The sequence below is a fragment of the Dromaius novaehollandiae genome, chromosome Z (assembly GCF_036370855.1).
Source record: "Dromaius novaehollandiae isolate bDroNov1 chromosome Z, bDroNov1.hap1, whole genome shotgun sequence".
Classification (NCBI taxonomy): domain Eukaryota; kingdom Metazoa; phylum Chordata; class Aves; order Casuariiformes; family Dromaiidae; genus Dromaius; species Dromaius novaehollandiae.
The window spans coordinates 71,777,448-71,803,237 of record NC_088132.1 but is presented as its reverse complement, the minus strand read 5'-3'; the positions used below and the strand labels follow the sequence as shown (position 1 = coordinate 71,803,237).

Here is a 25,790-nt window from a genome sequence, read left to right as displayed (position 1 = left end):
TATAAAAACCTACCCTTTCCTATGATCACTTGCAATACTGGTCAACTGGTATGTTTGGTCAGCAAATTCCTAGCTTGCTCTATTTCAAAATGCAGCAGACTGGTTGCTACCAATATGTGTTGTCTTGAGCAGCACAGTATCATCACTCTAATATCTGAGTTACTGTGGGAACTTCCTATTTATCTACAAAATTCAGAAAAGCAACAGCTTATTCAGTACAAGATGTGAACTCTTTCCCATTTTCTAACTATCTGCTGGAATAAATGAGGCAGAACAAAACTAGTTCTGAATGCTGATAGCGTAAGAGGAAGGGCTCACGCACTATACGGAAAAGCTGTTGTAAAACAAGGAAGAAAGAAAGAATGCAAATTTAAAACAGAGTAAGTATCCAAACCATCTCCTTTTTGAACATTTCTGAACGGACTAAGCTAAATCACACAATTGCTTTCTAACTGTCAAACAACAGTGTTCACACAGGGAACTAGGACAGCTATTCAATCACGTATTACCCCATGTTGACAAGCCCCAAGACCAAGAAAGATGATCCCATGAAGACTCAACAAAAATAAACACAGAGAAAGAAAACCTGCATCTTGCAAGAAGGAAAACTTGCAAGCTTTGTTAACTTCAACATTCCTGCTGTCAAAAATATGACGTATCAAAGAGTGGAGTCACACCACTTCTGCAGAATGAAGCTAAAATTGGATCTGTGATGACTGATGCACTGAATCAGATACTGCTGCTAAGTGTGTCTGCCACACATTACCACGCAGGCTGGAAGGACAGAATGATACATGTCCTGAGCCACTGGCATCAGAAGGTGTAAAGAGAACATCATCATAGAAAACAGCTATATCTAGAGCTGCCTGCGTATGTTTTACAAATAAGATTTTCCTCCTTCTGTCTGAATCTTCTAATTTTTTTCTTTTTTCTTTTTTTTTTTCCCCAGAGTGTACCCAAGGCAAAACAATTCCAAATTTTCTCATATTTTCTTGGTAGGAAAATCCTGCTCCTTCCTTCTTGATTCTAGTACTTTTAGTTGCCATCCTACCATACTGTATATGTACTGCTCACAGTAATACAAGACAGTCAGGAGAGTTAAAAATGAAAAAGAATAGAAGCTACAGGGAAAAATAACCTGACCCTTTCCTACCAGGAAAATAGGAAGTAGGGAAATTAATGCTTTTTTAAAAACTTCTAACAAGAAAAAATATATTTGCTAATTAACAGGACATATGCAGCAACTATAAAAGCCAAAGACTTTGAAAATCCCTCCAAGCTGCAGTAGAGTAACACTGTAATAATTATGTAATAAATACAAACTACAGCTAGAAATAACCTGTGAACAAAAATTGCATGAAACACCAGATTGCCATCTCTCCATTCAACAGAACTTCACTAACCCCAGAGGAACTGGTTGTAAGGTATAGAGTTCTGCACATAAGTCTCCATAAGATTACATTTTCCGCCTAAGATTAGAGTTTTCACTTCTTTTTTTAAAGTTTATTTTAGTCAGCTCCTAAAACTGCCTGGTTTTTGTCTGGCTTCCCTTAGACATTAACACTTACTAGACAGTGAAGTATCTAGAAGTGGTGGATTAATTACTCCCTTCACATTTAGCAACCACATTTCAGTCAAGGTTGCACATAAGAGTACAACACTGCAGGGACAACAAAAAACTACAGCTGTATAAGATGCATTTCTATGACCACATTACTCAATGTGGCTTGAACTTTCCATGTTCATTCACTTAGTAACTTTAGTGGCTGGTCCCTCTTGTTTTGCTGATAATATTAATGCGATGGATGAGAAAAACAAGGTGACTTTTCTATGAATTCAATCTAGTACTTAGTAAGTCAGCATTTTAAAACAATTTAATTTGCAGTGCAATTCTGTTTTCATTTGATGAGACAAGTATCTTCTGGAAAAGAATATCTCAATACAAAGTAGTCTTGTAAATTAAAAATTCCCAATAAATTATGTCAATACCTTAATGTCTGCAACCAAATAATTTAAGAACCGTTGACCTAAGAATGAAAGAAAAATTTAGATTTGGGAGCCAATACGATGCAAATAAGAATTTAATCATATGGTCTTTATTAATATTTTTCTTCTTTCTATGTGTCTGTAGGAAAATTCACCTGCGTGAAATGAAAGCAAAAACTAAAAGCGACATCTTCATGGAGATGTCTCCACATTGTCAGAGCTGATCTGTTTTCCAATGAGGTTAACCAAACAGTATCCAAAAGTTCTTGAATCAGACTACAAAAATTTCTATTAATGTTCCGTAAGTTTCATTTGCATTAGAATGAAGAAAAACAAACTGCTTATATGTTGGTGATCAGCGGTCATTATACCTGCTTAAGTCAGGAATAGGACTAAGGCTAAAAGGCTACAAGGAGAATCTTATCCTGGCAATATTCCTTAAGCTGGTATGCTGCAGGTAAGTACGTGTAGGTACTCCAGCATTCAGTGGCGGAAGAAAGGATTGAAACTCTGCAAGGAGGCATATTTTGTGGAAAATCTCACAAGTATAGAGAGGAGGACAGCAATGAAATAGCTGTATCCAGAAACTGGCAGTACAGGTCACTGGAGTGCTCATTAGCTCTCTGAAGTTACCTGAGGGATTTCCAGCACAGGCACCCAACTGCTGGCTGCCCCGAAGCCACACTTCAAGATCTGATGAGAACTTAGTAACGGTGGAAGGGGATTATCAACACAGGAAAAGGTGCCAGGAAAAAGCAAAACAGTGCTGGAGGGGGCAAAGGACCAGAAGGGTCTGCTGAGGATTGCATACCAAGGATTTGGGCAGCCTGAGAGATTTAGATAGCAGGTCCGCTCACCCCCATGGGCAGAAGAGTACTAGAAGGGCTGCAAGCTGGGCCAACTGCAGACAGCTGCTACAGGGTGCAAGAGGCATGTCAGGGGGGACTCTGCTTCCTGGGCTCTGATGAGCTTGTGTACCTGTATGCTGTGCCACAGGGATGGAGGAGAGTCGCTCCTCTTGGAGAAAAAGAGATTCATCAGCTTATGCACACACATATATATTTAAATGCATAATATTAACTACATCTAAAACTCTGGTGGACATTTGCAGTCCTCTCTTTAAAAGAATCACTGAATATAATCACAGCTGATTCAGAGATTTTAAGCAAACCGGTGCACTTCCGCGTGTAAACATTTTATTTCAGAAACGTTACGCAGTTCCTTTTTTCTCAGACACTGAATTCTGCATCATACAGCTATCTATCAAAGTCCTAAAAAGAACAAGTGTTTTGCTCTGCTCCCCGATAGAAACATGAGCCAAGGTACAGCAAAGAAGAGAGGTATCATATTAGCCTAACACTCTCCTGAGGGCTGTAAGCATGTGCTTCCCTCCGCACCTGGTTGCTCCTTTAGCCAAGGTGCAAGTTTGTTGGGCTCTGACCAGGGACACACAGCTGCAGAGCAAAACAGAAGGGCCTGGGATTCCCCTGGAGAGGAATCAGGAGACCTCTCTCCCACTTGCAGTTCTTGCTCAACTCTCTGCAAATAACTCCAGCCTTCCCTGCCTGCCTTGGAGAGGACTGCCTACTTCTCCAGACATCCAGCATTTCCACACTGTTTTCTTCAAATTTGCAAGAACTAGGGACTCCCTCTACACCAAAACCACCCCCCACCAAGATACTCTTCAGAGAAGCCTGCATGTACTGTTGCTATCGCCATAAAACCAATATGCCCCACACTGACGTTTTGCCTATTTATATTCCCCTATACATGAGAATCAGAATGAACATGGGGGGGGTGGTTGAGAGCCTCCATTTTTTGCTCCTCTAAGACTCCAAGATTCAACACGTACTCTACAGGAATTCCTATCTGACTCATTATCATTTCCCTTTAGTAAATACAGCAAGAATAGCCACTTGCTTCCCTCTGCACTTGCAAATGGTAGAGAAGCAGCTGGGATCAGCTGCTCTTACCTCCTCTGGCAGAGGGATGAGAAGCAGCAGCAAGATGCCACCGCTGTTACCCAGCTTGCCGGGTGGTCCTACAACAGGACGCAGCCTCCGACAGGTCCTACAACAGGACGAGCAGGCTGCGACCCTGCTGCAGCTCATACTTTCAGCCTCACAAAGAAATCTCCCAGTTAGCAGCTACTGAATCTCAGCAGTTTGGTTTGCAACTGTTTGTGAAAAGTGTGGCTGTTGAACAAGCTATTTCACGTCACCCACCTTTGCCTGCCTGCTTGGCCAAATCTCTGCTTTCCTCTGGTCCTCTTCCTCTAAGCCCCAAACAACTCTCTTCACTGGGTTCTCTTCAAGGTGTGAGCTCAGCCGCAGCACCTGCATGAGATCCGATGTGTCCCTCTTCACACCATTTTTATGGCCTGTTCTTGCTCTCAGCTGTTGGCACGTGCTCTCCTGCCTTCTCCATCCTGCTCTGCTGTGCTCTGGGTTGAAGACAGCTCACAAAGTGCTGCTCAGCTAATCCCCCAGGAAGCTCCACATCTTCGGAGCATTCAAAAACAGAAAACAGACAGTTGTGCCTTTCAGACTTTCTTTGACCTTGCACATTAACTAGCCACTCTCTCCTAGCTAGAAATTTAAATCATGGAGAGATTTTTCAGCTGAGGGCCAGCATTCACTTTGCTTTATAGGTGGCAGATTTTGTCAGTTTTATTTGTGACATGAACATTACAAAATACAAGACTTAAGGTTATGAATCTAAGTTAAAAGGTTGATATCTAGCAGGTCTTAGGTGAACCACACAATGAATCACTTTGGTGCACCTAATGGAACAGGACCCACTTCTATATATATGGACAGGCTGAGGATAGAACAGACTGCAGGAACATTTAGTGACCCAAACAGGTCCTCTAAGTTGTGTCAAAACTGCTTAGGTCACCATTGAGTATATGAGCTCTATCTCCCCAAACTGTCCCAAATGCATGGGGGACATCCCAGTGGGTACCATGAATGAACACTATCTCTATATATTGAGTCTCTATAGAAAAACTAACAGCTACTGAGTCGTTGCTTTGGGGAAGCTGCTCATAGTTAGCAAAGGAGTTTCATTTCTCAGTATAAATTTTGCTGTCATGAGGAGGGCTCACAGTCTACAGAGGCTCTGTAATGAAACAGAAATTTAAATAGTATTCTGTATTAACTGACTCTCACTAGCATCTACATCACATTGTCTGTATAAAACACTGAGCAAATTTGTTCTTCCCTTCTCACTATTTCCCTTGACTTCTGTAAGTCAAAGCCAGGTCTTCCCTTTTCCACTGTTATTACTAAAAAGAGTAATTTTGCAGAGTTCTTTGCACTTGGGCAATATTACCAGAGCACTGGACCTCCATTTTATGGTGACTTGTCTCATTGTTTTCTATACACACAGATTATTCTCAATAGCACCTTAAAAGACATTACGTTTGACTTCTCTTTATAATTCTAGTACTTGGTTCATTCACTGCCAGAGAGAAGAGAACAAACACTGATGGCATTTGTGCGTTAGCAGAATAGGAAAAGTGTGGCAAGAGGTTAAACTCAGCAGTGACATCCAGTATAGCTCGTATCTGATGCTATGTTACTAGTCTTAACTATTCAAGTTGATCCCCCACAGTTCAAGCACATCTGAAGTCATCCACAGCAGTGTTTTTGGACCACGGATGATCCATGAGGCAGCTACAAAATAGTTTAAAAAGCTAACATTTCTACACACATGAGCAAGCCAACAAGGTAAGAATAATAAATGGTCACTCGAAGCTTAGCCTGCTTTTTATTTGGATATCATTTATGGCAACTCAAGGCTCAAAAACACTATCAGCAGTTAGTAATGTGTAGCAGTCTTGTTTTGCTATGTATTAGCACGAGGCATATTCATTGAAATATTATTACAGTGTTCACTTCTGATATTATTACAATGTTTAATTGGTTGTCTCTCCTGTTGTAGACCCAAATGACAAAGAAAATGCTACTCTCACTTATGGATACCATCCAAAGCTGCATGAAATTTTTCAGTCTGCTACTTTTGTCACCAAAGATCCATGTCAACTAAAACAATTCACAGATTAATGGTGATTCCTTAAAATTGATTCAATCAAAGAAATGCCATGAAAGTCAAATGTTTCACTTCAACATTTTCCAAATGAGACAATTTGATTTTTCTTAAATTATACAAGCATCATCAGACTGAATACAGTTCAGTTTACTTAAATCAGGCTGAATAACATAAAAACTGTAAATGTTTCATTTAAGCCTAAGAATTGCAAATGGTTAATTTGAGCCTGAGCAAGACACTTTTAAGCCTGAAATAACTTTCTAATTTTGCTTTTGTTTTTCACCACAAAATGTTTCAGAGTGCATTCCAACATACCTGTCATTTCCCCTTTAAACTCAAATCCCTCTTGTTTTCCAGTTTGACCAAAGAACCAAACTTTTTTAGACAAAACACAACCACCTGGTCAAACCTCAGAAATTGCTGCAGAAAGCTTGCTTCCATATTTCCATATGGAGAGGCAATCCTCCCTCACTCCAACCTGACTTCTATATTTTGGATTAATGAGGAACTCTACTACACTGATAGAGCTGCCCTATTCCTACTTGAACCTCAGCTAGGAAACACTGACACCTTTGGCTTTCTGCGAATGGCATCTTTACCTTTCCAAGCCATCCCTGTTGGCAGAGTTCAGCAGCCTCGCTGCCCCAGGCAAGATGCTCCTGCCAGGGCGCAGAACATGTGCCGCTGCCTTGGTTCCTCTCCAGACAACCTGCCCTTTGCGTATCAAGGATATATAAGCCACTCCTGCAGCTTCATAGTACAAAATGGCACTCCATACTCTTAAGTCCACTCCTCCAAGATAAAATGAGAGCTTGCCCTATCAGGCTGTAAACTGTACAGCTTTGCCTACTCCAGGAATTTAAGCAGGGCAGGGAACGCTCCCAGGCACTGGAACTTGTTTGCCCACTCTATTAACGGGGACAGTCCCTGTCACTGCTTCAGCCGGGGCTGATGAGCACTCTCTCAAACAGTTCCCAAGCATGACACAGGAGGGGACACAGGCCAGGCATCCTCCTCTGTAGTCAGGATGTGGCCAATCTGTTTCAGAGGCTTTACAAAGAGGCTTTGGGAGAGAATTTAATGTATGGACACAGACCGCTCTGTGCTACTGGGCTGCAGAGCCAAAGAACGTGACATATTTCATTTATTAGCACAAGTGTGGTCTCACTGTGTAACAACAGCAGTTGGCACAATTATCTACAGGGCTACAATACAAAAGTAAAAGCCAGCTCAGCACTTACCTGATGGATAGAAAGGAATTCCATAAAACACACTAAGAAGTATTTGGAATCCCACTGGCATCTTTTAAAAACAAAATCTTTTTCAACCAAAGTTATTAAAGAGGAAATCAATTCATGTTCCTCATATAAACTGCCTGCCTTTGTGGCTACCCTATACCTTTGAAATGTTAGGTTTTAGCAACATGTTTTGGTGTAATTTTAGTGTAATTTTATCATTCAGGTACTCAAGTATGCTTACATTTCTAAGAAATAACAGTTTCTATTTCAGCTTTCAAAATGTCTTGCTTAAACAGGTGCATGCTTCAAATTGTCTTCTTCGAGATGTCAACAGAGAATTATTTGATACCCCCTATGCATGGGAATTAGGGAACTTAGCTGAAATCAACCCAGATGGCATCTCTTTGTGCTCTGGCCCTGCCACCACATAAGTCCTTTGCTGGATCGCAACAGGACAGATTCACCTACCTTAACTTCTCCAGATGTGAAAGTAAGTCAAGAATTAGGTTAAAAGTATCTTTTCAAGACTAGATCTGAGAGACTTCTCCAGCTGTAACATGACAGTCACATTATAAAGCATTAGACAGTAACTGAATTCATGCCCAAGCATGAAACAGGTCAGCATTAAAAAAAAAAAAAAAATTGGTTCTAGACAGATATTTGGCTCAGTACTTGCAGATTTGACCAGTTCAGGAAATAACTTGATCCCTTATATCCTAAGTAGCTAAGTAAATATGTATGAGAATGCATTTACTTATACAAATTAACGAAGTATCCAATAAAATACGCATGGGATTATTCCACTGAGCACTAAAGATTTCCTAGTTTAATAACTAATAGTTTTAGAATTGACCCTCAGCTGCCTTGAAATCCTGAATTTTAATATGAAAGGACAGAAGAATACCAAGAAAATATTCTGTATTACATTTCCCTTTTTTCTACATCTTAGCTTAACTCTCTGCTAAACCAGAAGACAGAACCCCATTTTTACAGAAATTACCAGAAAGTATGCCCAAATTTTATGTCCAGCAAACACATCTCAACTGACAGGGACAGCTTCACTTCTTCTGTGCCGCTGCTATTCCTTTCCCACTCTCCTCTCTGACAGGTTCAGATCCCCCTAGAAACATGGCAGTATCAAAGCTAGTTTCCCTAGCAAAAACCAACCCTATGAGAAAATTCAGAAGCATCTCTAACACAGTGATATCATTTCCCTCACTGCAATTCAGTTTTAGTACATAAAAGCCTAGAAATGACAGATCAGCCTGAAGATGCCAACAGAGACTCATAGTCAGAAAGCGCTTATCTGGACTAGCAGAACAACAGCTAATGTCATTAACTTTGTAATAGAACTAATTAGCCATTGAAACGGACTGCACAAATCCTGCTGTTGGTCTTCTAATGTTACTTTTGGGGGATTTAATTTTCAACCACTTTTTTCCTTCCTTTCTCCGGTTTCACCAATTATGGGAAAACAGTATTTTCTTCCAGCATCACTCAAAGCCATGATGACTGATTTCCATCATGACAGGACAGTGAGGAGCAGGATGAGCAGTGAGCTATTATGGGGAAGCAGGGGTCGAAGCAGGAGAGAATGAGTGGATCCTACTCCTTTGCTCACTGGCTATTCTAGAAATACCCCCAAAAGATTCTTCCCTAAAATAATATAGCCTTTTGAATCTTTTTGGCACCATTGTAGGATGTGAGATTTGAAGGCAGAATGGAGGAGCGGACAGCCTTGGGCGACAGTTATCAAGTCAGTTAATTTCTGCACCTCATCTTTCCCATCTCCCAATCTTCATGCACCTGCTGAAAGACCTTCATGACACATAAGCCCAGTTCTCATGAATTCGCCATCCATCAGTAAGTGAACGTTTCTGGCACAGCAATGTGCTATGCATACAAAATAGCCACAACAGTACATAAATAATTCCAGAAACTTGAACAGTTAAAAAAAAAATAAATAATAATAATCTCAGTTCTAAATGTTTCAAAGATACTTTGAGAAATGTAAACTACCACAACTAAATTAATGCATGATGTGTTTGTTATGAAAGAGAAATGGCTACTCATGCAACAGCTCTTTCAAGTGGTAATTAACCTACGCCTTTTAATCAGTCTGGTTTAAGTTCAGATTGCAAAGGAGAATAAGAGAAAGAACGTCTGGAATTAATCTTGAAATGAACATTTATTATTTCATAGCTTGATATGATACCTTTTAGAAATGCTGCCTATGCTGTAACTTTCCTGCCTCTGGGTTTATACAACCAAGGTCATTTGGCCTTCTTCTGGACCAGATGTTGTTTTTTCCCATTCCAGTTCTCATTGAAGCCTGCATCTCTGAGAAAACTCCATGTAACATTTATCAGTCCCACCAATGTGCTCAGAGGAAAAACCACAAGCCAGAGCTTTCGCGATGCCTCCGTGCTCTTGGCTGAGGCACAATAACTTGTATTTCAGATAATGCTACTAGAGTAATAGAGCCTTCAAAGCCTCAGCCCCAACCCTGCTACGCTTCTGCAGCAAATGCGAACAACATGAGACCAGCTGTCCCAGCTGAGGACTCCCCTCTAAGCCTAGGCTTAATGAGGGATTGGGCATCATTCTGCAAGTTGCTGAAATCAATTACGTGACTGCGACATCTTGAAAATCTCTGGCACACGCTGCTTTTAATACTTTCTGTTCTTAAAAGCAGGTCCCAAGAACAAAAGTTTTCAATTTCACAACATTTTGAAAAGGCCGTGGAGGCTTTCCTGCTCTGTTGCAGCACGCAAACTTTCCATTTTGCCTGATTAAGTCCCCTGGAGTAGAGGCATTCATGCACAGACATAAACGAATGCTTCAAACAACAGAGCAGGGACAGCCCACCACCCAGAAACTCAGTTCTACTAATGGAAAGCAATTGAAGGCTTTTGTAAACCGCTAGAAGGACAAAGCAGGGAGAAAAATGCACATGAAACCGCGGGAGTCGGGGCAGGTGGCTGACATGGTCTCTGCACATGAGAGGTTATGAACTCCTGCCTCCTGACACCCCGCAGGAGCAGCCCTGTTGCTATACGATGGTCACACAGGTGACTGCTGCCATTCCGAACACTTCACAAATACCATCGCACATGCAAAGGATGTTTTCGGTTTTAGCCAGAGTTTTGAAAGCAACTTTTCCTTTTGAGCCCTGTTTCCTATCAGAGTTTGCTTGTCAGAGGCATTATAACCTGTTGGATGTCATGATCTGGTTAATTTGCTTCTGTTTTTGTCATGAATGGGATGGAGGTTCACCAGCAACACCAGATCAGGGCTACAATTAAGGGGGCTCCCTGGGGTTTGCTGGCTATAGAAAACTAGTCCAAAATCCTTCAGAGGTGGGAATTGTTGGGGCTCCCATAGTAAAATGCCAGAGCCTTTTAAAGTGTTTGCTTAGAAATGTGTTTGAGCTGTGAAATCTGCTCTCCAGTGCAAAGAAAAACAAGCAAAGCCATGCTAACAGAGTCAGCCTTTGTTATCCTGTAAATTACAACCTCGGCTTTTATTTGCAGAAAGTCCTGGCTCTTCTTTCCCAGTAGCCTTGAAATTATAAAGGTATGTAATGAATGCGACCAGAAAGAGAGAAAAATGCAGGTGGTTTTGCCCATAAGAAACATCCAGTTCAAACACATCATAAAGTGGTATGATTAATTCTAGTTTAAAGAGAGCAAAATATGAAAAAAAGATCATTTCGCTAAGCTTATTTGAGAGTGGAGAGACCTCACTGCAGAGATAATGATGGATAAAAATAGGCTGCATTTGTCAGTTGGGGACTCAGGAGAAGCAGCTGCTCAGTAATCACCTCCTGACCATTAAAGCTCTGCTTGGGAAACTTTCAGCTGCCTGCCAATGCTACTGGTAGGGCTTTGCAGGAAACTCTCTGCTTGTACTTCTCTTCCCCATCACCTCCCAGCAGACAAAATTTCATTCCTCTCATGCCAGGCAGCTCCACATGACTGACAGAGATACCTCACGACAGGCAACGGATGTAGCTGCGGAGGCTGAAAAGAAAATGCCACATTGCAGACAGAGGTTCAGTGAGTATTTTACCTAGTGAATGTCAGACAAATAATACAGAAAATGCCAACAATGATCCCCTGTTAAAACTTCTCCAGCACCTGACAGAAGACTTTGATTCAAATCCAAATCTCCACAAGGTTGAGGGGCATCTAGACTTGGGGCTCAACTAACAAGTGCGAAGCTCAGAGGAGAAAGAACTTGATTGAGCTTGTTTTAGAGATCACATAGACAAGAAACATGCTTCTGATTCTAACTTCGTCAGAGTGGTAAGAGTCAGACCAAGGCTATATTTTAGTTGCCTCAAAAATGATTTAAAATGCAGAAATCAATTTCTCTGTAGCTTCAACCCAAACAAAATGTTTTGCAGCTGAGCAAAATATTAGACAGTATGTTTCCAAAAGTGAGTACAAAACAGACAGCAAAGTATTAGGTGGTTTTTGAAGAAACAAATAAAGGACATAGAGGTTTTCCACTTTCCATTTTGTACTAGATTCATTTTTCTGGCAGAATGCTCCCCAAGATAGACAAGAATAGTTTAGAAGAGACTTTCTTCAACGGTCTATCTTATGTGCAGAGACTTCATCGCTAGTTTTTTAAAAAGGATTCAGCTTAGTACAGCTGCTTGATTATGTACTGTTTGCTGAAGTAAGTTTAAGTTGAACATTTGTATGAGAAAGAAAGCAGAAATTAAGTACAGAACAGGTTATGACAAAAATCCATATTCTCTTTTACGTTCTTTCATACAGATGCCTTTACTGGACATGCAACAAATAGTTGCTTCCGGCAACTGCAACGTTTAAGGGCAACACCTAACAGTATTTGCTGTACCTTCTAGCACAGCAATCTTCCAGCCACTTTTCTTTGCATTTCTTTGGTTGCCTACTTCTGTTGGACAGTTCCTTTTTCTAGAAAAAAAAAAACCTCATGTAATTCTGTATAACCTTTAAAATGAATAGTGTTTCTCTAGTCTGTTTATTATTCACATACAGTTTTCTCAGGACAGTCATTTCCACAGAAACATGGGATACAAGAAAGAGATATTATTTGCAAGGATACACTGCAACCGGGAAATTCTGCATAAGCACTGTGAAACAGAGCAACAAACCTCACCCTAGGAAAAGTCATTCACAGAAACAAAATCCAATAGCTTACTATACTTACATTGAGGCAAATCTTTGTTCTCAACAACTAAATGTATCATCAGTTCAGAGCTAAAGCCCTGTGTTAGAAGTGATGCCCTGGACTCCAGAAGATGCATGTCCTCTGCAGACTGCTAACTGCCTAGCAAAACTGCTGCTGTTCAACGCAGTGGTTCCAGCTGCTCAAATACTGCCAAAGCCATGATGAGAACGGTCCCCACGTCACCAACATTGTGGAGGTGGAAACTCCACCCTGCACTCATCAGAAAACCGGGAGTGGAGAATAGGATCTGTGCACTCAAGAATATCTACTAAGTAATTAGGTGAGAAGTAGGGTAAGTCTGGATGTAGCCCTCCTTCTCCCTACAATAGGCAGAAATTACAGATTGCTCTACAAGATGATTGAAGTAGTGGTGGATAAGGAAAAATCGTGTAACCTCCTAAGCTATGCAGTGCCCCTTCTTCCCAGAGAATCATAAAGTTATAACCTATCCTGGGAAGAGTATTATGATCTCCTTTTAACTATAAACCATCCAGGGAACTCTTCAATTACACAAAATGCATCCAAGTAGATGATGGGAGCATGGAGTGAAGAACAGCAGACCAAAGCAGGGAGTGGACAAGCTGCAAGGACATTGTGTTTCATGCAGGATAAACAGGTGTCCGAGCACTGTGAGTCATCTGCAGTTTAAGTGGGTCACAGATGACAGGAGGCTGCCAGAGACTCATTAGGGATATGGAGATTTGGGAGGAACTAATTGTGAAAAGCACAGGTCCAGCACTTCTCAGAGGAATTAGAAATCTGTGTGATCTACTCAGAAATAATAAGGTAATTGTAGGTTGTTGGTTTTTTTTCTTAATAAAGTTCACAGAGAGTTCGGTATGACTGAGAAATCTGGCATTGCCCAAACTGAAGGCTGAGCAGCTCTGCCAATAATACTCTGTTAATGGGACAAATGAACAGACAAAACACAGAATAGTTGAGACTGGAAGTGCCCTCTGGAGATCATCTAGTCCAAACCCCCTGCTCTAGCAGGGTCAGCCAGAGCACATTGCCCAGAACCCTGTCCAGACAGCTTTTGAGCATCTCCAAGGATGGAGACTCCACAACATCTCTGAACAACCTGTTGCAGTCTTCAGCCACCCTCACAGTAAAAAAGAGTTTTCTTATGTTTGGATGAAGTTTCCTGTGTTTTAATTTGTGCCCATTGGCTCCCGTCCTGTCACTGGGCACCACTGAGTAGAATCAGTCTCCATCAGGTATTTATACACATTGATAAGATCGGACCAAGTCTTCTCTTCTCCAGGCTGAACAGTGACAGCTCTCTCAGCCTCTCTATCCCTCCAGTCCCTTAATCATCATGTGGCCTTTGCTGGACTTGTTCCAGCTGGTCCATCTCTCTCTTGTACTGGGGAGCCCAGCACTCCAGATGTGGCTTCACCAGTGCTGTGTAGAGGGGAAGGATCACCTCCCTCGACCTGCTGGCAACACTTTGCCTAATGCAGCCCAGGACACCATCGGCCTTCTTTGCCAGAAGTGCACATTGCTGGTCATGGTAAAGTTCCTGTCCACTAGGACTCCCAGGTCCTTTTCTGCAAAGCTCCTTTCCAGCTCGTTGGCTCCCAGCTTGTGCTGGCATAAGGAGTGATTCCTCCCCACGTGCAGGGGAGGTGTTCTGAGCAAATTTTCATACTCCTGTAACAAATATCTCCCCCAAATGCAGATATTTGGGATTTCTACTCCAGCAATGGAAATAAAGCTTAAAATTGTTCAGGGCTAATTTTATTCTACAAAAGAGAAAGGAATGGCATGTGACATGTTATAGCTTAATTTTAAAGCATGCTACTGCTTTCCAAATAAATACTGCAGCAGTTTAACATTTACATTAACAAAGCACTTGCTCAACAAATGACAGTTTGGCAAGAGAAGCTGCAGGCACAAAGCAAGAGCACAATATATTCCTGTATCACAGAACAGAGTTAGAAATGCCAAATGTAAGCTCAGTCTGGACCCAGACTGACACTCCTCAGTCTGGTGAGCGGTTAAGCAAAGAGTTTCACTGAAGACATGGGAAGAGATCACAATCTATCCTGTAAACTACCTGAAAGCAAGCAAAGCAAGCAAGCACCATGAAGCAAATGCTCTTTTCAACAGCACAGGACAGAACAGAAGGACATTACTGAAAGTCAGTGAAGGTGATTTTTTTTCCCCTTATGGCTTTGACTTGCTTTATTTGGAAACCAGTCTGTCGCACAACCTCAAAATTTGCTCAGTCATAGAGGAAGGAACTGCATCGTGTGTCTGATGCCTTTTGGTAGCAACAGGTGACCATCATCAAGCTATATTAGAGATCTGATGTTTCCACTTTTCTTTCCCTTACCCCCAACACAATACCTGTACTTACAGAAGGCAGCTTCTTACAGTTAGTAGAAATAAAATGAAATACCAAAGGTAAGTCCCAGAGGAAAAGGGAAGATGGGAAAACAATCAGGGACTGGGAAAGCCAGAAAATTCTCGCAGCATTGAAGCCTTCTCTGGCCACTGTTCAGCACAGATTTGAGGATCCATTAGGAGAAGGGTCTAGTTCTGATTCTGCACTCATTTAACTGCAGAGGAGGAAACCCATAAAATACACTATTTCCTTCTGCTCTCTACCAGTATTTCTACTACCTGTAACTACAGCCTAGACACCTCCCAAGGACAACTAATCTCCGAGAAGATGTCTTAGGATAGGACGAATCAGCCTTTGACAACAACTGTCTTTTCCCAAGAACTATGAAATGAGCTAGCTTGTAACACAACTAGCTTAAACTCGGTGTTTAAGTTCTAGACTACCTAAGTTAAGGGATATCAGTCTTATCCTGTGTCATTAATCCCTAAAGTTCAAGTAATATTTTAAACATATCCATGAACATTGCTACATATGAACACAGAAGTATGGTCAAGAAAATCTAGAATCCTTTTTATTCCTTAGCAAGAAGACTACACATTTGTGCCTGTTCATTTGTTAGAAGGTGCACTTCTAGCAACAGAATTTTTGACAGCAAAGTGAAGAGAACATAGAAGTCATCTTAAATTCATGTCAGACATATCAGAAACTCTAAACTGAAGGATTCTTATCTCCCTTGTACAGGATCCAGAAATTTTACAAAAAAGACAACAACGCTTCCTTTTTACGGGGAAGGAAAGTAAAAGACACTGGGGGAAAAAGAAAATCCATCTTACTTCTGACAAGCCTCTTACAAACTCCAAAGAGCAACTTAAAAAAACAACCCCTTCTTGAAGCCTAAAAGAATATTAGAATCTTCTACCTTTATCTTATAAGCTCTTTGGAAAATTTTTTCTGTTGATATTAGACATCTGGGAGCAACGGTTTCATACACTATTAGAACAAACCAGTTATGATGTCTCTGTTTCCCAGGTAGCACACCATGGGCACAAGCAGGCACTCACGATCTCCAGTTCAGTGCAAACTATTCCAGAAATGAGAGAGACTCCATGTGCTTCTAGAGGCTCTTTGTTTTGTTGTTCCTACTTTAAAATAGAGGTCACTCTGACTGAATGTATCCATTTGCTCTTTTTTCATAGCAAATTTCTTTTCAACAAATTAGCAGATCCTGTAAATAGAAAGCAGAGGGATGCCAGGAGAAAGTTGCTCTATCCTGTACATTGAATTCATTTCAGTTGCTACAATTCAACATGAGAACTTATAATCCTGAGAAAACGAGTCCTTGTGTTTTGGAGAAACCAAACAAATTAAGCTGAATAGTAATCAATGTGGTTAAACACAGAAGAAACAAATACTGGAAAAATGTCAGCATCATTCCTTTAAAAGATATGCAAGTTATACAGGTTATATCAGGGTATAGTTATATCATGGTTCTGCCAGCCAGCAAGACTGCTTATATTGGCCACGATGTTCCTCCCACAAAAGACAGGCTATCCTTTGCAAGTAAAATAGCGTCCAGAGTCTTTTTTCCTCACCTCCTCTTCCACACAGAAAAACAAAGGACTTCACTGTCAAAAGCCAAGACCAACAGTTTATGCTGTACACTTAAAGACAGAAAACTTGAAGAGAATCCTCTGGCAGGAGCAAGTTAAACATCAAAAAGCAAGACCATTATTCAATAAAATCCTGCACTCAGACGTATCCCTTTAGGAAGAACAACAGATAACTATTGTCTGAAACAGCTTAGTGGCATTCTAATCGCCTATTAAATGAATTACACTACAAAGCCATCATTCAAAGACTTTTAAAACAGTTTTTGCACAGATGGTGTTGCTCTGCTCCTTTAATTCCCCCCATCTCTCCACTCACTTCGCACAGCACCAGGCCTCCGGAACCAGCTGTGCTCTAGCAAGTCTCTTCCCTTCTACCCTAGGCTTCTCTCCTTGCAGCTCCCAGGAACTGACAAATACCTTCAATATTATGGAAAAGTTCTTATAAATAAGGCTTACAATACCACTGCAGACAAGGAGTTGGAAGTTTGCAGAAAACCATGCAAACTAACCCTAAATTCTGATATGCATGAAACCCACCTACCTACTGCTTTCAACACCAAAACAAAGGCTAAAGATATGACAACTATGTACAACCTAAAGCTCCAATGACAAGTATAAAACTAGACCTCTATTGTAATACCTTAAATCTATTCTCTTTTGCCTTAGTTACGTTACTGCCTATTGCAGCAATCACCAAGTTACAGCCCGAATAAAACCCAAATATCCTACTTCTGAATCGCAGCAACTCAACCACCTAATCGGTTGAAGTGCTGTAATCTTGCATTACTGCCAAGTCAGGAAGAGCTCCATTGTATCACACCATTTTCATCCACAAACTTCACAAAGCTTCTCTATTTTGCAGTTCATAAACATACCATTATCTTGTGGCAGACTGTATTGAAACAAAACACACGCACAAAAAAAACCTAGGAGGACCTATCTTTTTTAATCCTGTAAAAGGGAAGATAATGTCTTATCTATTACATTATATCTTGGACTGCTGGAAAGTTTTAAAGATAACCTATTTAAAGAAACAAAACAAACCCTCAAACCCTCTGTTTTCCTCTCCTATGAGCATAAATGAGTAAACCAGTTGTAATTTTTAAAGGTCAGGGCCACTCTTCATTTGTCATTTTTGCCACTTCTCACATGGATTTCCAATTATATTGTAAGCCAGCAGCTTGCAATGTACAATATCATAACGGTATTTTCAAGATTAGTACTCAGTTTTGCATGCAACTAATGAGTGAGTCATCTGGCAATTGCCTTAGCAGCAATGGAAGTGTACAGCACATACCCAAGTTCTAATTTATATTATTTATTATATCCTTGATTTCCAGCAGCATAATGATTTTTCTCCAAATATACAATTCTGTTGAGGATACCACAAATCATAAACTAATTAATATAATCATTGCAAGAGCACAGGAATGTAACTGATGCCAATGTATTACTGTAGGTAGATCAGAGACAAGGAAACCTTTCAAGCCACCTTCTCTCTACATACATCGCATAAACGTTATAGACTTTTGCTCTGCAGGAAGTATCTATATCACAGAATGCAGAGAGCTTAGGGGAAACCACAGTCATGCTACATGAACACATTTTAAAAATTGTCCAGCATTAAATTCTTCAGAAATGTGGATGATTGTATGCAACTGCCTGAAATGTCGATTCTGAAACAGACCCTTTTGTTCTGGGTTTGTACTGCACACAGGGGACCAAAGAGCACCCCATTCTGGGGGCTCTGGACAGAAAATGGCTGTTGTAGGTAAAAAGCCTTAAAAGCAAAGAGGCCACTAACCAGAAGAATAAACCAAGAGGACCAAAAGACCACGCATGGCAATTCAGAGGAGGGTGGGTTCTGTAAGAAAAGAGAAGAGGAAGGAGTGACAGCCATGGAAGAACAGACAGATGCGACCACAAGAATAACTAGATAGAGAAGTTACATAAGCTTCATCTTGAACTGCTCACATAGTACCAGAATTGCATTAGAGGCAAACAGGACAGGAGGAACAGGTAAAAGGCAAATACACAAAACACACAAAGAAACAAAAACCTACAGTACTGTACTGTGTCAACAAACCTTACGCGCTGGATGGCAGAAAGCACAGCGATAACAAGAACTGCCAGATGTGACAATTCACACATTACAACCTTGAAGGAGGAATTATAAGAAACAGTCAAAGGCTTTGTAGCCATATAAAACAAAGCTGAGAAAGAGGACCATGATGTAGGGTAGAAGGACCAAGACAACCCATTTGGGGCTGAAACTCAGCTGAGTATTTCACTGCCATTTTCAGTAAGGAAAATGATGCTGAAGGGAGATGAGCCAGAAGATGCCTGCAAAACACAAGAAGGTCACTGCATCATGCTCAGATGGTCTCACTAACCTCAAACCAGGATGCCAAAAGAACTGGTACACAAAATCACAAGGTTCAGGGCCGAGATTTTTAAAAATCAGATTTTTCTGAATGACCTTATGTTTTGATGTGCCCTCTCAAAATGGTATTTAATGACCTGCAGTTAAACCCAAACAGGAAGAAATATTTTTGTTCTTGATGAAAACCCTAATTTTTCATTTCAGCCAGTAAGATGAAACTTTATTCACGAAATTCTCACATAGCACTCAGCTCCCTTCTCAGATAGCACACATCTCCCCTTCAGAAGGGTTGCTCTTGTAAGTGCCCAACACTTCTTCAGACATCGAGCTGAGGGTCTCAGGCTGGAAATCCAGGAAGAGTGGCAAAAATCAGTTAGTAGGCACTGGAAGAAGCTTGGTTTCAATAACTTGACCAGCCTCAACACAGTGTGCCTGAAGCAGTGACAAAAAGACAGCTATTCAAGTGATTATCTAAAGGTCTTAGCAACAAGATCTTCCTTAGTTCTCTTCCATTTTTCTCCTTTGCTCACTGTTCTCCTCAACATATGAAGAAGGGTCTATGAACATGTTCTTCACTGCACAACCCCAGAACATCCTGGGTGCCAAAGGAGGCAAAGGACATGTGGAAAATGAGTGTACAATCTTTTAGTTTAAAACCATGTTATACTGTACTCACAAAAAAAAGGGCCAGATTAAGGTTATGTGACATTTCTTAGTTCTCTTAGCTTTATACAGTCTTCTAGCGATTGCACAATAGTGTGTGACTTCCTAAGGCCTTGATAAAGCCAAGCAAAAAATGGCTATCAAAGGCATCATGTTAACATACTCATGAATGATGAGGAGGGTTGGAACCTGGAAAGCCACCACCCAGCTTTCTGCTGGCAGCAGCAAAAGATTAGGGAATGTTTGGCGTGGGTCTGTTCTGATTAAATGGAGGTTTCTGTAGTTGATCAAGGCTTCTGTAAAGTCACCAGAGATCTGGTCGATATAGTTAATGGAGTTTAAGTCAAGATTCATCCAGTTCAAAACAGACAACTGATTTCATTAGATAAATCAAATCCTAAACTCCAAGGGAGGACTGGACAGCTGACTTAGATGCAGATCTCCACACAGCAGACAATTCCGTTTAACTGAGATGAATCCTGCCCTTGGTAGTCTATTCGGGCTCTGTAGGAGAATGTGGAAGACAGCATATTTCTCACTCTGCAGTCCATGGACATCTAAGCTATCAGGAGATGCTCTACGAATTGAAAGATTTTTTTTTTTTCTTTTAAAACATGTACAAACTGATCCCAAATCATCACTACATTTTAAGCTGAGTACAACAAAGCATTTCCTTATCGTAATTCTTAGAAATGGCTCAATTGTCTTGGCTTAAGTCTAAAAAACAAACAGAATCAGAGCTCATGCAAACAAAAGCAGACACTCCATATGATAAATCTCAGCCCATAAGGTTAAAATATTTGATTCCGAAAACCAGGTCCTACAAGAGATACAGTAGACAATTCTTCAGCAATTACTCCCCAACCCAATGGAAGCAAGCTGGGACTTAGGAATACATACGAACGACCATGATATTAACAGCTATAAAACAGAATTTGTGTCTACAATTAAACGCAAAGCTTAAATTAAAATTATTTTGCTTTAAAGTGATATTGTGTGGGCATACCAGATTTCTGACATCAAACTTAACATCATGCTTGCAGTTTTCGAAAGGGGGAAAAGTCAACTTACCACCTTTAAAGCCAATTTATGCACCAAAAGTCCCCCAAAGTCTGTGTGGCAATGATATTTCGTACAGAACACAATAATTAACTCGCATTCCTTTTTTGTTCTGTATTCCACCTTTAACAAGAGCAACTGCTCTTTTAACAATGCATAATACAAATAGCAAATGACACTGACTTATTTCTTATCTTATCTACACTTGTTGAAGAGTCGGCTACAATAGAAGTGAAGTAACAAAAAAAAAAATCCAAGAGTTAAGGCCATTATAGAAACCAAAGATTGTTATATCCTGTCATGCAAAGGGCAATAATGTCACAAAGGAAATGCTTTCTTTGCCCCATGCACTTTTTCATACTTATTACTTTTGTGAAAGTCAAGAAGATTGCTGCTTGACTGAAAGCAGACATGACCTATGAGGTCTGATGAAGTCAGTTAAACATAGAAACATAAATGATTATGTATTACTTCCTTAATTCATAAAATACTTTCTCGTAAGCCTGGAGCATCATGAACATATTTTTACCAGCAGTAGTTTTGTCACATGAGAATAAATGACATCAGACAGGGAGTTTAAATCCAAAACTTAGTACAGCAAACTTAGCTAGTCAAAGTGATGAAAACTTAGGGAAGTTATGCTCATTTTTTTCTGGCATCCAGGTACAGCCAGCCTGTTTCCATCTTATTCTGCAGTAATTTGAAGGAATATACCAGGGTGACTCAAACTACCCAAAGTGATCACACAGCCTGATCCCTTGTATCTTCTATCTCCTCTCCATACCTAAAATTATTGCTTACAGATGTTATTTCATGCATGAAGAAACCCGGGAGACAGTAGGCAAGAACATTTTCTCATTCATCACAAGCAAATCTAGACTGATTCCTCTCATTTATCCCAGCAGTCATCAGAGTGAAAAAAATATAGTAAAAAAAAAAAAAAAAAAAAAAAAAAAAAAAAAAAAAAAATCAGAGAGATATTTTAGATATAAGTTGAAACGGAGGCCAACATTAGATGCTGATGGTTTGTCAATTTTAGGCTTCGTTGTCAGGCAAGTAGATGTATTTTGTAGCTGATAAAAGATAACAAAGAACATTCATTCTTATGGCATCCCTTATCATGGCCTAGCCAACACTGCTACAGATTTAATAGCTCCCCTCTAAACCATCAGCCTTCTAGGCTCCCCCAACTATCAGTTCACGCTGCTTTTTGCCAGCAAGCAGTAGGTGCAATCCAGGTCTTTGACTAGAACGTGGTGGGGGTTAAGTTGTTGTTTGCTTCTTTTACTCATCAGTTAGCATTACACAGCAGTAAAAACTCAGCAGCAGTCATGACTGAGCATTAAAATTTCCTATACAGCCTCCTTTTTTTTTTTTTCCCCTTTAACCCTGGAAAAGAACCAACTTTCTTTAACCATTAACTTGTGAAACAGATACACAGACACACATCCCTTAATATTCTGCAGCTCCTTTTGTACATAACTTGGCATTCGCTTCCTGTGCTATTTATTCATTTTCCCTACCAATACAGTACCTTTACTAATGTTTTGTACAGACTCAGTTTGAAGGCTCAAGTATCAGAGAATCAAAGCAATATCTGTAAGTTTTTGTTATGAAATCAAGCACATGATTTAACTAACGACATAAGGAATACATTTTGTAATCAGGAGATGCTAACTGCCCTCCAGACATGTTCCTCATTCCAGGTCTAATAGTTTCTTTTCTCAATTGACATATTGGTGCAATAACACTCAGCATCATGTAAGTCATTTTTGCTTATGCTTCCACAAAAAACACTTTGCTATTTATGCCTTTGATATGACAGTGTACCCCGCTTTCAAAACAACCGCTAAAAGTCTTCAAACATTCTGGTAACAATCACAGAGAACGCTGAAATCCTAAAATTAAACCACAGATCAGAGATGGGCAATTTTATGTTGAGGAGGGCATTTGTACAGAGTGAGAATACTTTATTAAAAATAATAATGACCACAGTTCTTGTCATCCCAGAACTATGCAAGAATTCAAGTCAAATTCACTGAATAGTTTTAACTGGAGGAAAAAAAAAGTGAGGAGTAGAAAGCATCAGGGGTGTTACGACCATGGAAAACCATATTTCAGCAGTGATAAAGGAGACTCCGATTCATGTTCTCAGAAAGGAACACAGGTAGCCACAGAGGTGTTTTGACCGAGATACTCCGGTTTTCCGTACTATTTCCAGAATTTAAACAAGCCTGGCAGAAGGAAAGGCATAGACAACTAGAAAATAAAAACTGCTTGGAAAGATGCAGAAAGCAAATAGCCAGAAATTCAGAAATATTTATACCATTCAATCCACATGCTTGTTCTTTCTCCATAGGGATTGCCCGTCTTCTCCTTAAAGCATTTTGAAGGATATTCGCCCCATAGATAACATGGGGATGGGGTGTTCCCTCTTTCTGTGGATGCTTTTTAATGGGCTCAATGAAGTAATCCCCATGGGGCAGATGGAAATATCCAGTCTGAAAATAAGCATAAAACAGTTAATCTCTACTGTCCAGTACTGGAAGTCAAAAAAAAACATAGACTCTGTTCACATCACTATCTCTGAGCTTTTCTCTTAAGCCAGTCATTACACTGCAGCATCAAAATACGAAAACAGCAGGTTTTCAGCATTTATTTTGCTGCATACATCAAGGTTGCTTTGTACCTCACAAAGGCATAACAGGCTAAAGGGGAGTGTAAAAAATATCCTCTCACTAATAACCTGAAATCCAGTTTATTGAGGCAAAGGTTCCATATTTGTACAAAGCTGCTGAAAGGTCACAAGTTAATTAGTCACACACAATGCACTAAGAAGAGTTGCGTCTTGTTCTTCTGGCTTTTTGTATCTCTTCCCTAGAGAAGAAACCCTGAATAGAAGTTATTTCATAAACAGAAAGTATAATTCTGCTCCTAGCTGAAATTCCATGGTCAGATTATACAACACTTCAGACTCAAACTGTGTGGTCCACTCTCATCTCAAGAGTGCAAAAACCTTCTGGCCCCAGGCTTTCAGTGGAACAAGCAAGCAGCTGTCCACACATTTTAACAAGCTCTTGTGATCATAAAATAGACCTGCATAGCAAAGGCTGTAAAATTTCCCATACTACAAGTTCTATACCAAACTCCTGACTCTGACTGAGCAAGAGGGCCTTTGATACCCATCTGGACAACATAGGATTCATTTATATCTCCAACCCCTGTGACTTGAGGGATGGATTTGGCAGCTGCACATGGTCTTGGTCCCTTGTGCCCTTGCTAGCATTTTTTGCAGGGATTACTAACATCGCAAGAGCATTGTATAGCCCTTCCACTTTGACATACACAATATATACAGAGCAGTACTAAACCTAAAGCAAAGGCTCTACTACCAACACAGTCCTGCCTGACCCACATGGAGGACCTGAGGGGAGATCTAGGCATCTCCCTCTTATGGCTTTTTCCCCCCTCTTTAGCTTCTCTCATCATTACAACCTTCTTAACTTGCTCCGGGGCAGGAAAATAGAGTAGCAACACTACTCCTACAGCTTCTATATTCAAACTTACATGGATAGAAACCAGAAACTCCTTTTGAAACTCCACAAGTCTTATAGTTTCCCTAGATGGCTGGGAAAGCTAGTATGTGAGTGAGGGGAACAGGACCCTGTTCCCTGTCCATGGGAACAGAGAAAAAAGCAATTCTTAAATAAGCAACGATGGGCTATGTATTAGCAGCCCACAGGTAGCGCAATGAGAACTCCATACAACCTGCTTCAAAGTCCCCTCCAACAGACGCCTTTTACCTCCACTCTGATTGGCACCAGCGCAATATGTTCCACATCAAATTTGTCCAAACATGCAATTTTAACTGCCTTTTCAGAGTCTCTATCAGTTCCTAAAAGCAGAAACTCTTTCCTGCCAGGTTTCCCTTGCAAGTGAAAGTTTAAAAGCCAGAGCTTGTCCTCGGTTTGAGTCTCATGCTGTTTTCACAGGTTCATAACTCAAAGTTACCAAGGTTTGCTCATCTGGGATTACTGTTACTGCTTGTATGTGTTCTCCTTTCTTCTCAAAAAAAAAAAAAAAGAAAAGAAAAAGAAAAAGAAAGAAAGAAAGAAAGAAAATCAAGCCTTCTAATTCTTAAAACATGAAACCAAAAATATTCAGGTTGCTTTTTAAATTATAAATAGAGGCTCCTTGAGTATGAAGTGCACTATAAAAGCAACAAATCCCATATTCAAAATGGATAAAGATGTCAAGCAAGCATGAATCTAGAGAGTAAGAATGCCTACAAGGATGCTAGACCAGGAGTTCAGTAGATGTGGCTTTCCTCCTGCTGCTCAAGGAATCAAAGTATCGGCACAAATCCTTGCCCAGTCCTTTTCATTCTACAGGAACTTAGTCTCTGATACTCTGAAAGTCTGGGTCACTTTAACCTTCTTTTTCTGTTGTGTTTTTAACTGAGAATCAGGAAGAACTAGCTATTTTCACTGCAGACCCCAACTTTGTAAGGCAGGTTGATTAGTCACCGGGCTATTGTGTTAAAGTTGCATCTGTAAAAAGAAAGGCAATCATATAAAAACATTTTATATAAGTAGTGACCTCATTTCCAAAACTTCTCCCTGCCAATGCTTGCATGTAAAAATTCAGCTCTCCATCCATGCTTTACAAGGCAAGATAAACAGACATTTATCATATTCCACACTGTGCACACATACAGAAAACAGCAATAAAGGTTGTTCAATCAGCCACCAAACAGTTAATGCAGAACCTGACCTCAGACATCTTCATTATTTTTTTTTAAACATTGTTGTTTTTCAGTATAGAACATCTGTTTTCTCAGTCTTACGGTTTTTTGCCATAGCAACTCTGTCCCAAGTCATCTCTGCTCCAATACACCCACAACACCCCAAACCAGCTGGGATTCTGTGGACAACATCTGTCAAGCACAGCAGTATGACCTTACTGTCCCATCCACATGAGGCAGAAATCCTGCTAGGCTTCCTCTAGATCAGGGATGAACCTAGGCGTGTTCCTCCTGTCCTCTGCAGTAATTGTTCATCTACGCTAGTTCTTACACTGTTCTCATCAGTGTCATCACAGCACTTTCCAGGAGTACACATGGTTCCTTGACTCACTTCTACCACATGTGCTTTGTTCCTTCTGCCGGTGGATAACTGCACATGCAAAGCAGCGATGCAGTCTGCAGCACTGTCCTTTTTTGTGCT

The 25,790-nt window shown here is 40.4% G+C and overlaps 1 protein-coding gene across 3 annotated transcripts in view; it reads right to left on the bottom strand.

The window, feature by feature from the left end:
• The window catches only part of LOC135323557 (A disintegrin and metalloproteinase with thrombospondin motifs 12-like), a 175,035-nt gene that overhangs the window by 84,922 nt on the left and 64,323 nt on the right, over nt 1-25,790 (bottom strand). For 2 of the 3 annotated variants that reach the window (XM_064502766.1, XM_064502767.1), the window contains one exon: nt 22,892-23,066. The exons of the other annotated variant lie outside the window; for it this stretch is intronic. In XM_064502766.1, coding sequence (XP_064358836.1) covers nt 22,892-23,066 — 175 coding nt within the window. The remainder of the gene's footprint in view (nt 1-22,891; nt 23,067-25,790) is intronic. 3 annotated transcript variants of the gene reach the window in all.